Genomic DNA, 12,048 nt, shown 5'->3' with positions numbered 1-12,048 from the left:
AGTATATTGAGTGGTGTTATTGTGGTTGCTAATTGATGATGCTAAATCATGGTTTTATGTTGATTTTGTGACTTTATAATATCATTTCAATATGTGAATTGTTGCTGGAAGTTTATGGTGTCTTGATGTGGATTTAGAACCTCAAAAAAGTCATAAAAATATGGTTATATCATATGAACACATAGTTGCTGGAAAATTTTGGTGATGTTTTGGTGTTGATTTGTTGACATTTCTAGTGCCATTTTAATGTTATAATGTTGCTGGGAATTTAATGGAGTTTTCATGTTGTTTTGACACTTTAAAAATGCATAAAAACAATGATAACACAAGAGTTTAAGTGCTGGAAATTTTGGTTGTGAATTGTTGATACTTGACATGAAAATTGATTGAAAAATGTGATAAAAATAGTAGTTTAAAACTTGTCTCATGAATGTACATAATTTTGATTTGTTGCTAGTTTGTAAATGCTATTTGAACATATTTCATAAAAATAAATGGATTAAAGTGGATCTATACTTGTGGATTTACCATTTGGAAACCATGTTTTATGCCATAATTTCACTTGTAAACATATGCCATTTTGTGCTAATTGTTGTGAAGTTTTCTCTTGAGCTTAGGTGTGATTTGTGGTGAGTTTTGGGACTGTTTTACTATCATTATTATGCAGAATTTTCCATGGTCCCATTGCACTACATTCCCTTTCTTTTGACTCATGAAGATTGGTATTTTGTTGCATATTTGACATGAAACTTGTTGCATTTGATGGTTGTTAGATTCTAAGTGTTTACATGACATTTTTGGATGCTAATAAATGATGTTTAAGCTCCTGCTTTTTTCTATTTCGCGTTTTGGTCGCGTTTGGCTCAGTTTTTCTATTTACGCGCGTCGTGTCGGCTTTGTGTCATTTGGCCATATCTTTTGATCTACAATGAGTTTTTGAGCATGTGAATAATGTTTTTCATATGTAATAATGTTTTCGGAGCCGTTTGTACAATTTATTTTCGGTTTCGGCTGACTATTTTTTACCGTTTTTGCTACTGCCCCTGTTTCGAAAGCCGTGCTTCCAGGCCGATTTTGTAAATTCTGATTGCATATTTGACTTCTTTAGCATGTTTTAATCTTGCAATAAAATTTTGGCTTAATTCTGACGAGTTTAGTTTTCACTGTTTTTACCCAGTTTCGCTGTTTCGATGTACCGTTGTGCATGTAAATACTTGTTTTGGCTTCCGTAGTTTTGGTGCACAAATTCCATATGATTTTGAATGCTATTCCATGTTGATGTCTTGTTTGCTTTCGCTATGTGTTCACTTTCTATTCTGTTATCCATTTTCAGTTTAGCTTATAATTCAATAACGCAATTCCGATTGCGGTGTCTTGTTATCTCTAACGTGGGTGCTAGTATGCAAGGTATTCCGAAGGCAACTCTCGATCGACGCTTATTCTCTCGTGTTCCGCTTTACTTGCGGGACACGATATTATCTCTTCCCAATTCGCGTTCTCGACCATGAGACGCGCACGTCACTTTTATATCTATATTGTTTGGATTTCATGTTCCCTTGCAGGTGTATATTACGTTTGTGCTCGACGCACATGTCGGCGCGTGATTTATATTCACGGCGCCGATTCCTGTTGACTATGAGTCTAATCGGTGTGCTAATTGTCTGCCTGTGGCTTTTTGCTAGCTCGCTCGCGGGATCTCTAGTTTTCTTTATTACTGTCTGCAGCAATTCACGGATCATAATCCGTTTGGTATTGATCTCGTTTCATTTTATTTTTTTCCCGCATTTTATTGCTTTCATTCATCCTTTGATATGAGAAGTAGGACTTAGGCATTCATCTGGCCAAGTCCTCGAAAGAGGCTCTATTTTTGTTGGTGTGTTTATATTTGTGCTTTGCGGCAGGGAGTCACAGTGTAATAAGACCTTTAAAGGCACTCCGTTAAGTCCTCATGGAAGGCATGCAAAAAGGGTTAGCAATCAACCCCCGCCCAGTCTCATCGAGTCCGTTCAGTAAGCGCACGCTACACGTTGCTTGCTTCTGAACTAGCACAAGATCCTGTTATCGAGTATGTCAGGTAAAGGATTCATGCAATCGAACCCCCGCATTTCCTATAGCTCACGTTGACCGACGTTGATGCTCGGTGTACGCACGCACCGTTTTCCTTTTAGATCTGTGACGGCTTGGTTGCTGAGAGGGATTCGCTCCTCTTGTCTATGGCCCGATCACTTTGCGGTCTAATGCTTGGTTGACTCGGGTGATCCGCTTCCCTTGGCTATGACGGGACCGCTTTTCTACTACTTGGCCTGCGCCAGTATGTGTTTGCTTTACAAGCGAGACTCGTTTGTGGGATACTTTTGTTTGCATTTGCCTTTCCCCATAGGTTGCTAGCTTAGTATAGTCTTTCACCCTTTGTATGATAACATAGATAGCAAGCTTTCTCCCTTAGCTTAGGTTTTTGTCATGCATTCTTTAAAACACAAACCACACTCTTTGATTTTCTTTTCTTAAGAGCTTGTTATTTCCGCTCCATTTCCAGCATAAGTCTCCAAAGGTCGAGCAGCGGAGTGCGAATGTAACTCGTTCACCTAAAAAACACAAAACAAACATAAATTAGTTAGCCGAGCTACGGTACCTCTGATTCCTCAAAAAGGATACGTAGGCAGCGGGGTAGGGCCCGTGCGAGTACAACTCTTTATTTTCCCTACGTTTTGCATGCATACTAGTTCAGTTTAGGCGTAGATTTGTTACACACCCATAGTTTTAGACACAAGCGTGGATACCATCGAGTACGATGGGCGCGATGGGTGCTAACACCTTCCCCTCGTGTAACCGACTCCCTTACCCTCTTCTCTGGTCGTGAGACCGTTGTTTTGTTTCGTGGTTTGTTGGCATTCCCTTCCTTTTCAGGATAAATATGTTAGTGGCGAATCTGTTGATTTTCGCGGTAGCGACTCTGCTGGGGACGTCTCGACCTATTGCGGGTCTGGACTTAGCGAGTCGATCCTAGCGCTTGTGTGTTTATCTTTGGGTGTTTTATTGCTTTGCATATTTGCCTGTTTGCATTGCATTCTATCTGCGCTTTTACTTTTCTGCATCATATTTTGGACTATCTGATTTTCTATCTGTTAGGTGGATTTTCTACTTATGGATGTATTGGACTAATCTTGACAGTTGGAATAGTCCAAAACAAAATATGTTGACGTGAGGTTCCACAAGTTAAAGAGTTGTTGGCATCATACAAATATTGTGTGAATTTAAATCATAAATCATTAAATGTGAGTTTAGATGCGTGTCTAGTTGGTGTAGGTTGTAGAATGCAGCAACAAACAATCATTAAAATGTTTTTATAATTGTGATAGTTTTTTAAAATCACGTTTATAAATAATAATGATATTCTAAATAGGAATGCCAACTTGCCTTCATTAACGGGGATCCACGTGGGAATTTTCCGTTGGGGCCCAAAGATGGAGAATTTTCTCCCCGCGGGGACGGGGAACAAAGTCTTCCCGAAGACACTTCGGAGATGGGGATGACGTAAATATCCCCTTCCCCGTGGAGTCTCCGCCCCATCTAAAATAGCATAATGTCCTTAATTTATTTATAATTTTAAATTATTATGTAAGTTTATTTGTTAGTTCATATAATTAATCTTATATACAAATTTAAAATATATATGTATTGTTAGTACAAGAGTAAGATCTAAATGATTATTTAAAAAAAAATTAATTTGGTGATCATGACACTCAATATTATAGATTAAATATTGTTAAAATAATATATTTATCATAAATGAATAATTTTTTAATTTCTTGTGGTTCGTTTTTGAAGATTTTACCATTAATTTGGTTAAAAATAATAAATAAAAAAAATCATATTTATGGATCTCCGCATGAACCTTGGAGATCCGTGGAGACCCGTGAGGATCCGCGAGGACGGGGATGAGGGACAAAATCTCCTTGTAGCGGGGATCTGAAGCGGAGATGGAGAATAGATTCGAGGATGTGAATTGTGATGGGAATGTATTCCCCGCCTCCACCCTATTGACATCCCTAATTCTAATAGTGAATAATAATCAAATGGAATCAAATCAGCTTAAAAAAAAAATTGGAATCAAATCAACTTACCAAAAAAAAATTGGAATCAAATAAAATTGATTAATGATGATAAACTGAATTAAGTTGAATGACCGTAAATTGTGTTGAATTTTCCTCAGAATTTAAAAATCAAAAAATAATAATCATATTTTTTTCCTATATAAGTAATTACGGGTCAATCAAAATATTCACATAGCTATCATCACTTACTAAAGGCTTTCACTTGAGTTTTTCTCTCCCAAATTTCCATATACATATGCAATCCTAATATATTTCTTAAAAAGTTTAACTTCAAATCAATTCAAATATTCTCTACAAAGAATTTCATTCATTCAGTTGAAAGAGAATGGCAAAAAAGTACGAAGGAGTTGCTATAGGAATTGACCTAGGCACAACTTACTCATGTGTTGGAGTGTGGCAGGAACAAAACAACCGTGTTGAAATCATACACAACGATCAAGGAAACAAAACAACACCTTCTTGTGTTGCTTTTACCAACACTCATAGATTGATTGGTGAGGCTGCTAAAAATCAAGCTTCCTCTAACCCAACCAACACTGTCTTTGGTAAGTCTTTTATTATTCTGCTCCACCATTGTTTACTTTTTAGTTATTAGGGTTTAGTATATTTTGCATATTCTTTTTTTTTTTATATTAGGGCTAAATATATTTTCTATTAGGGTTAAATATATTTGCTATTATTTTTGTAACTTTTTCTGTACTTTTTTACATTAAACAACAAACTGTACATTACCGTTTTAATTTTTTCAGATGCTAAGAGGTTGATTGGAAGAAAATATAGTGATTCTGTTATTCAAAATGATATTCTACTGTGGCCCTTTAAGGTCATTGCCGGGGATAACGACAAACCATTGATCCTTGTGAACTATCAGGGTAAGGAAAAACAACTTGTTGCTGAGGAAATATCAGCCATGATTCTCACACAGATGCGAGAGATTGCGGGAGCATTTTTGGAATCACCTGTTAAGAATGCAGTGATTACGGTACCTGCTTATTTTAATGATTCACAGCGTAGAGCCACCAAAGATGCGGGTGATATTGCTGGTCTCAATGTAATAAGGATAATCAATGAGCCAACTGCGGCAGCTCTTGCATATGGACTTCAAAAGAGAGGTAATTGTGTTGAAGAGAGAACTATTTTCACCTTTGATCTTGGTGGTGGAACTTTTGATGTGTCTCTCCTCACAATTAAGAATAATTCCTTTGAGGTCAAGGCGACTGCTGGTGACACTCACCTCGGAGGAGAGGACTTTGATAATCGAATGGTGAATCACTTTGTGAAGGAGTTTAAGAGGAAGAACAAAGTTGACATTAGTGGGAACTCAAAAGCCTTGAGGAGATTGAGAACTGCGTGCGAGAGGGCCAAAAGAACACTTTCGTACGATACTGATGCAACAATTGACATAGATGCTATATGTGAAGGTATTGACTTCTGTTCATCAATCACTCGGGCCAAGTTTGAGCAACTGAATATGGACCTCTTTGAAAAATGTATGGAGACCGTTGAAAGTTGTCTTGCTGATGCTAAGATGGACAAGAGTAGTGTTGATGACATTGTCCTTGTTGGTGGCTCTTCTAGGATTCCCAAAGTGAAGCAACTATTGCAGGACTTTTTCAACGGGAAGGAACTATGCAAGAGCATCAACCCTGATGAGGCTGTTGCTTATGGTGCAGCTGTCCAAGCTGCTTTGCTGAGTGAAGGTTTAAAGAATGTTCCAAACTTGGGTTTGCAAGATGTTACACCTTTGTCTCTTGGTACAAAAGTAAAAGGAAATATCATGAATGTATTGATTCCGAAGAATTCTAGCATTCCTGTAAAGAGGAAACGCGTATACTACACATGTAAAGATGACCAAGCCAGTGTCACAATCGATGTTTACGAGGGTGAGAGAGTGGTTGCAAATGAGAACAACTTGCTTGGTTTGTTTTATCTTTCAGTCCGCCATGCACCTAGTGGCCTTCCTATTCAAGTATGCTTTGATATAGATGGCGATGGTATATTAACCGTGTCTGCAGAGGAAGAAACGAGTGGCAATAAGAAAGATATTACAATAACAAATGAAAATGGAAGATTATCAAGGGAAGAAATTGAGAGAATGATCCAGGAAGCTGAGAATTTCAAGGATCAAGATATGAAGTTCAAGAAGAAAGTTAAAGCAATCAATGCTTTGGATGACTATCTTTATAAAGTGGGGAAAATATTGAAGGATAAAAGTGTTACTTCCTTGCTGACATCTGTCGACAAAGTTTTGATCGATTCTGTAATGATAAAGGCCAAAGGCTTGATTGATGGCAGCAAACAGCAGGAAGATACTTATATTTTTGTAGACATTTTGAAGGAGCTTGAGAATGTCTTTGAACCTGCTATGAAGAAGATCAAGAAATGTTACTCATATGAGGAAATTGATTCTGATTCTAATTGATAACCTTTTACTTGTTTGATTGGCTTTCTCATGTACTATAATGTTAGATTAGAGCTAATTCTTTTAAAATTTGTTTGTTTGAGTGAGAGGAACTGAATTTGTGATTGAACTATAAATGAAAAATCTTTATTATGAAAAAACTTGTTTTGTAATTTTGATTTCTGTTGCAAATTGAACGTTAAAACTTAAACTTATTATATGCTCCTAAGTTCATAACGATTTGAGTCCGTAGTTTATAAACTGAGACTTATTTTGTTGTTTATTTCTTGTAAGATAAGCAACAAACCAAATAAAAGAGGCGTTACTGTTTATTTTCAAGTAATTGCAGTAACTGGAATAAGTAATTGCAAGCTTTATAGTGTTTAGTGTTTACTTGGTCTTAGAAGTTGGTAGGTTGAAAAGATAAAATATTAGGTGTGATAGGAATGTAGCTATCCAAGAAGTAAGATTTTCAACTACTCTATTTGATCCTTAAGCCATCTTCAAAACTTGGCTCATAATTTGAATTATGGACTATGAACTCTGATGTTGGGATTGAAGAATAACTTACATGCAGGATGAAGCAAGTCAAACTGGAATTTGAATTTTTGATTGTTGAGAGACTTTGTTCAGGTAGGATGAAGCATCAATAGAAGAATACTCGTCTCTTCCACTGCCACGAAATGCTAATTTTATTGAGAAACATAAAGAGACAAAGGTAGAAATGCTTAAGATTCACCGTTCTAGCTAACCTTTAGAATGTATTCGGAAGGGATTAAATTTTTTAGAAATTCAATGTTAGGGGGAGTAATATCAAGTAATTAAGGTTACTCACAAGGTGTCGATTCAATAAGGGATCAGGAAAAAGATCACCATCATCATGATGATATTTAACATTAACCTCGAGGAAAATATCGACCAGATTAGCCGATTGGAGACCAACCATAGAAATCAAATTTGTAGCATACTTGTTGGTGGAGAAGTATGCCCTTGGATGTATAATGTACCTTGAGACCAAGATAATAATGTAGTTCACCAAGATCTTTCATATGAAATAAAGTCTGTAATTATTGTTTAAGTCTCTAAATGGAAGCATGATCAAAAGCAGTAATAACCATATCATTAACAATTCCCGTAAATGTGCTATAAATAAATAGATAGGAATCATACTAAATCTGAGTAAAGCATAACTCAAGTATAGTGGAGCGAAATTTCTCATACCGTGCTTTGGGTGCTTGTTTCAGACCATACAAGGATCGTTTAAACTTGCAAACACTCTTGGATTAAGAGAACATACCTTGAGGAGGTGTCATATAAATGTCTTCGGTCAGGTCACCGTGAAGAAAAGACTTATTCTTATCTATTTGATGAAGAGACCATTCATTACAAAGTATCTATAGATATTACGGTGTGAACAATTGTCAATTTGACAACCGGCACAAATGACTCATCATAATCAATTCCATATTCCTACTTGTTTTTCTCAAAACAACCAAGCAAATATCATGGATTATGATTGCTGTGGAAGATAACCAGATTTATGTCTTGACTAAAGTTTATGAGGGTGAGGGATAAAAGCCCTCGAGACCATGTTTCTATTAAGAGGAATGATATTTGTACACCGAACATGACAACTACACTGTATTTTTGTACGGTTTGAATTTTCTATAATATTTAATAATTAATGTTTTACCTTTTGTAATACAAATGAATGCTTCTCCTTGCTGTATTCTATCTGGTGTAAGTATAGGTGTATGAATTTTGGTGTATGAATAGCACCCCTCTTCTATTAAAGTATGCTTTGCTATAGATGCTAATGGTATTTTAAAGGTCTCTGCAGAGGAAGAAATCAATGGTAATATGAAACATATTAAAATAACGAATGAATATGGAAGACTGTCAAGAGAAGAAATTAAGAAAATAATTCAAGAAGCTGAATTTTTTAAGGCTTAAGACATGAAGTTCAAAAAGAAAGTTAAAGAGATAAATGCTTTGGACGATTATATCTATAATGTGAAGAAAATCAGGATGATTATGTTACTGAGCGCACCTCTATAGACAAAGTAAAGAACAACTCTGCAATAATAAAGGGAAAACTTTTTATTGATGGCAACCAACTAGAAGATAGGTCTGTATTTATAAACTTTTTGAAGGAGCTTAAGAGAGTTTTTGAATCTGCTATGAACAAGGTCAATAAAGGTTACTCAGACGAGGAAAGTGATTACGATTCTTAATGATAATTTTTATTAGTATTAGATTTGCTTCCTCGTGTATATTGTCGAGCGTCTTGATTGAATATGTCGTATTTGATACTTATTTCTTTTTAATCTTGTTATTGTTTAACTAAGTAGACTTGTTGGGATTGAAACAAACAAAAATCTATGACATAACTAGTATTTTTAATTTGTCTTGCTGATTGAGCTTTCAAAATTGAGTGTCGGATATGCTCTTATCTAAATATAGTACAAGGCTTTACCTTAATAGGTCTTTTATTTTTAAGGTTGTGTTGTAGTTTTATGATTCTTGTTTGAGAAGCCATGCACCAAATAAAAGACTCATTGTGTTTTGTTGCACATAAAAACTCCTCTATTTTTAGCATTCCAGGTTATTGCAGTGACAAAAACAAATTAAAGTAGCTTTTTAGGCCTAGCCTGATGTTAGTGTACTTGTTAATTGGAAAAGAAAAAGAAGAAGGTGAGATAGAAATTAACCTTATCCAACAAGTAAGATCTTTAATCACTCTATTTCATCCTTATACTTTCTTTAAACCTCTCCTCATAAGTTGAATAAAAAAATCAGATAAGTATGGTCTTTGATGTTGGAAGGTGATGAACATGGCTTTCTTACAATATAGATGATTGAGTCTATTGGATGAAGAATAACTAACATTCACAAAGAAAACAATTTTTTGGTTGGTTTAAAGAGACTTTGGAGAAATATGATGAAGCACTAACACTAGAAACGATTATTTTCAATTGACTATTTCCTTAACTAGAAGCACATTGACTAGAATTTATAATATCAGATCGTCCAGATCGTGTAAAATGGACTAACATACAAATAAAATTCAAAATTTTCTTCAATCAAACTCCCGAAAGACCACCGTACCTTCCCAGGTCACAATTGACATGTCTTTCACTAGATATGGTCCTTCTAAAGTGACTCATTCACTCATTAGAAAAACAATAATTAGAATTTGTGAGATATTGGATCGAACTCTAGTATGGTCGAAGGGTAGCTTCTTGGTTCGACAGTTCGACAGGGTTAAGCATGACGTCGAAGGTTGTTCACATGCTGGTGTTGAAGTGTGCATGGTGTAGTCGAAGATGGGTCTAGCATGCAGATGTCGAAGATGCTAGGGTTGTTAGCATGTTAAATTAGGTTTTAGTGTTTAAACCCTAATTTGTTAAGTTAGCTTGTGTATTAAGTTGGCTTGTGTAATGGGTCTTGCTGAAAAAGCCCATTAGTTAGTCTGTTAGGTTTTATTATAAATAGCATACTAGTCTCTCATCATTGTAAGATGCAAATCCTAATTTAGGGTGAGAGAGGTTATTTGTTATTCTTGTAAACTTGTAATCTTGTTTTAAGACAAAGTAAAAGAAAAGCAGTTATATCCAATTCTTGTGTTCTTCTTATCTCCCTTAATTCCCTTTTATACTTTGTTATTGGTATCGTTTTTCACAACAAATTGGTGCGGTGAGCATGGAGAAGATGCCTTCAACAAAGTATGAGATTGAAAAATTCACCGGAGTGAATGATTTCGGTCTGTGGCGCTTGAAGATGAAAGCCCTACTGGTTCAGCAGGGTTGTTTGGAAGTGTAACACCCCGTAATTTCATAAATTAATTTAATTAAGTTAAATTAATTATTTGGAAATTATTTGATTATTTAGTAATTAAAATTGGATTTTTGGAAGAATTATGAGAATTATTGTTATTGGGCCGTGACGTAGTTAGTAAAATGGGAGGTGCCAATGGAGAGGCCTTACTAACTAATTATCCTATTTTTTTATAAAATAGAGAAATTGAGAAAATAAGGAAAAAGGGAAGCAAAAGAGGAAAAGAGAAGGAACGTGAAAGGGGAGAAGAGGAGGAAGAGAAGAATTCAAGGTTCTTGGCTAAGGTAAGGGGTGACTAATCCTTTTAGCCTATATTATCAGTTTAATGATGATGGGATTGATTATGTAGGTTTTTTATCTCAATTGAATGTGTGTTAGATTTTGGGGTTTTGGAATCTATAGGGCAAATTGGATGTGGTTGTGATGATGTGAATGATGTATGATTTATGTTCAATGGATGGAATTGATGTGTGTATTTGAGTAATTATATAATGCTGGTATTGAACTTGAAGAATTAGGACTTATAATGATTTTCTGGTGTGTAAAAGATGGGTTTTTGGGGGTTTGAAGGTAGAATCCCGTAGCAGAAGAAAAATACAGATTTTAACACTTCTTCAGTGATGTAACCGGTTACATGGTTGAGGTAACCGGTTACCTATGTGAAAAATGATGAAAAACGCAACTTTTGGGGATTTTTGGGTGATGTAACCGGTTACATGGTTGAGGTAACCGATTACATCAAAGAAAAATGGGGTATTTTCACTACTGGAACTGATGTAACCGGTTACATGAATGATGTAACCCGTTACATCGCTGTGTTGGCATTTTTTTCAAAACTTTAAAAATTCATAACTATTGATCCGTAAGTCCGTTTTGGGTGTCGTTCGAAGCGTTACGAAGCTAACGAAATGCTCTTTTTGATGAAAATAAATTGATTAGCACAAGATGATTTAATTATTATGTGGTTGGGAAAATGACATGTAATCGTATATGTGTATGTCATGGAATAATGTTATTTAAGAACAATATGTATTGGTGTTGTGTACTATGTGCTAATTGTGATACATGGGATTGATGAATGATAAATTCTATGCATTGTTGTGATTATTATGTGATAAATGCATATTGTATAAGTGGTGGATAATTCAATATGTTGACTTATGGTGATGTGCGTAAATATCAGAATCGCATAGATAATTCTTAATTGCATATGTTTTTGGTAATTGTATGTATACATGAGGCTTAAATTATCAAATGTAGATGTTGTTTTTGGTGGTTGTTGAGAATGACATTGATTGTCTTGTGTGCAATATGTCATTTGTATTTGACAAAGGCTATGTGATTGCTGTGGTGATAATATATTTATGTGTTAAATGTATTATGTTGTGGTGAATATCAAATGGTTGTGATATGAGTTTTCTTTGTGTGTTATGGATGAATGATTATGAATCTTTGGTGGATGTTGATGATGTGCATGTTATGGTTGATGCATGTATTTCATAATCATGTTGTGGGTTGTATCCCTTATGGTGGTGGGACAGCGGTAGCTAATTCCCATTGTGAGGAATTAGTGAGAGAAGTAGCCGAATCTTTATGGTGGTGGATCGGTGAGATGGGTTTGTCCCATGATTGGTACCACATGCATTTAGTTGCATTGCATTAGGTTGTTGTGTATAATTATAACATGAATGGAAG

At 35.4% G+C, this 12,048-nt stretch overlaps 1 protein-coding gene across 1 annotated transcript; it reads left to right on the top strand.

Annotated features, from left to right (window-relative positions):
• The first annotated feature begins 4,349 nt into the window (after positions 1-4,349).
• Positions 4,350-8,750, top strand: LOC131611370 (heat shock cognate 70 kDa protein-like). Its single transcript, XM_058883409.1, has 3 exons — positions 4,350-4,660; positions 4,865-6,444; positions 8,661-8,750. The coding sequence occupies exons 1-3, from the start codon at positions 4,441-4,443 to the stop codon at positions 8,748-8,750; spliced, it is 1,890 nt and encodes a 629-aa protein (XP_058739392.1). The 5' UTR covers positions 4,350-4,440.
• The last annotated feature ends 3,298 nt before the right edge of the window (positions 8,751-12,048 follow it).

Source organism: Vicia villosa, linkage group LG6 (assembly GCF_029867415.1).
Source record: "Vicia villosa cultivar HV-30 ecotype Madison, WI linkage group LG6, Vvil1.0, whole genome shotgun sequence".
NCBI lineage: Eukaryota > Viridiplantae > Streptophyta > Magnoliopsida > Fabales > Fabaceae > Vicia > Vicia villosa.
This window is presented reverse-complemented; position numbering and strand designations above follow the sequence as displayed.